This window comes from Aplysia californica, unplaced genomic scaffold, assembly GCF_000002075.1.
Source record: "Aplysia californica isolate F4 #8 unplaced genomic scaffold, AplCal3.0 scaffold00650, whole genome shotgun sequence".
NCBI classification, from domain to species: domain Eukaryota; kingdom Metazoa; phylum Mollusca; class Gastropoda; order Aplysiida; family Aplysiidae; genus Aplysia; species Aplysia californica.
This window is the reverse complement of record NW_004797920.1, coordinates 104,183-105,771: the sequence shown is the minus strand read 5'-3', so window position 1 is coordinate 105,771 and position 1,589 is coordinate 104,183. Positions and strand designations below refer to the sequence as shown.

Below are 1,589 nucleotides of genomic sequence, written 5' to 3'. Positions count from 1 at the left end.
CCTCCTCCTCCTCCTCCTTCTCCTCCTCCTTCTTCTTCTTCTTCTTCTTCTTCTTCTTCTTCTTCTCAAATCTCTTAAAGCAATCTGCGCTGCTTGTAACCAAAACAACTTTTTAAAAATTTTTACAAAGTCATTATTCTGTAATAGTATAACACTCCCAATGTGGAGCGCACAGTCCAATAAACAAAAAGAGCTGACTTTCTCCAGTGAAGTGCCGTGTGTGCTCCGACCCCTTGTGTGATGAATTCGAGGCGGTACACCAGTGTACTAGCGATGCACCCTACTGTCTGAACACTGTGGTCAACGATGCTAATGGAAACAAGCACATCTCCAAAAGGTAAGTCGTAGTGAGAATCACTCTGCCGCGCCAAGGTAGACTAACGTATATCTGCAAAAAATATTAACTTTTACATCTTCGTTTCAATGGACGCCTATACCCATTCTGTATCTTGTGTCAAAGGCAGAAAGGCGTATCTGCACTACAAATAGTATATTTTACTATGGCACACAGACATAACTGAAGGTCCATGCCCATATTTTCAATGGCTGTGCGACATAACTCAAAATAATAAAAAGTGCAGATATGTCGCTCTGTCTAATACGGGATGCCCACTACGGTTGGATCGGGCCGATCGCCCGACTCGATGGCCCGACTCGATCGCCTGAAACTGAAAACAAACACGTTTGTTATTGAGGCGATCGAGTCAGGCGATCGGCCCTATCGGCTGATCCCATCCGTAGTGGGCACTATGTAATAGTGAGGATCATTCTACTATAGGAAATGTCTGAGACTGCCACTATTTCGCTACCTTTGAATTACTATGTTCTCTGTGCTCAGTACCTAGTTTTGAGAAATTGGACGTCGAAAGTATTGAGCTCCACCTTATTGTTATTTCAAACTTTTAAAAATTGAAATCCTTAAAATATCTTGGTAACGACTATGAAAAAGCTTACGATTTTGATAGAGCAGATAGAACATAATATGATTTCTTACCCCTTGGTCTCAGTAACTCAAAACGGCCAAAAATGCCAGTCAAAACTTTGTAATTCTAAGGTAACGAATTGTCGTAGTCTGGCTGCTGAGATGCTGTACTCCATTAAACAATGGTTGGCCCCTTGCAATAACTAAACTGTGTCGATGGCGGAAAAAGAATCGTTCCCCTTATCAAAACGTGTATGTTCACCTCATATTAAGTTATGTAAATCAAAACGGCGAAGATTTTCAGATAGAACTTTGTAATTCTGAAGGTAGTGAATTGTCGAGGAGAAAAGTCGTGATCATTTCAGAAAGGTGATCTTCTTGGGCAGTGTCATTATGAAAAAAACCCAAGCACAAAGCAAGCTGGGAGAAGGGTTGTGGCCGTTAACCAGAAAACAAAGAATATTCATGCTGGCTCAGAGAACTTGCAACACAAAAGATTAGAGGTGTTGCAAGGGAGCCATCATCATCATCATCATCATCATCATCATCACCATCATCATCATCATCAGAGCTGGGCAACAGCTCGGGCATGAATGATATGCGCCGCAAGTTCAGTGAAGCCAGAGCCACAATAAAAATTCAGTGGATTCCAAGCCATGTTGGAATA

The 1,589-nt window shown here is 41.8% G+C and overlaps 1 protein-coding gene across 1 annotated transcript in view; it reads left to right on the top strand.

Moving 5' to 3' along the window:
• The window catches only part of LOC101858060, a gene marked incomplete at its 3' end in the record, with an annotated part of 28,329 nt that extends 27,992 nt beyond the window's left edge, over positions 1 to 337 (top strand). The window contains 1 exon segment of the mRNA XM_035972331.1: positions 208 to 337. Within this exon segment, the coding sequence (XP_035828224.1) occupies positions 208 to 337 (130 nt within the window).
• Between the last annotated feature and the right edge of the window lie 1,252 nt (positions 338 to 1,589).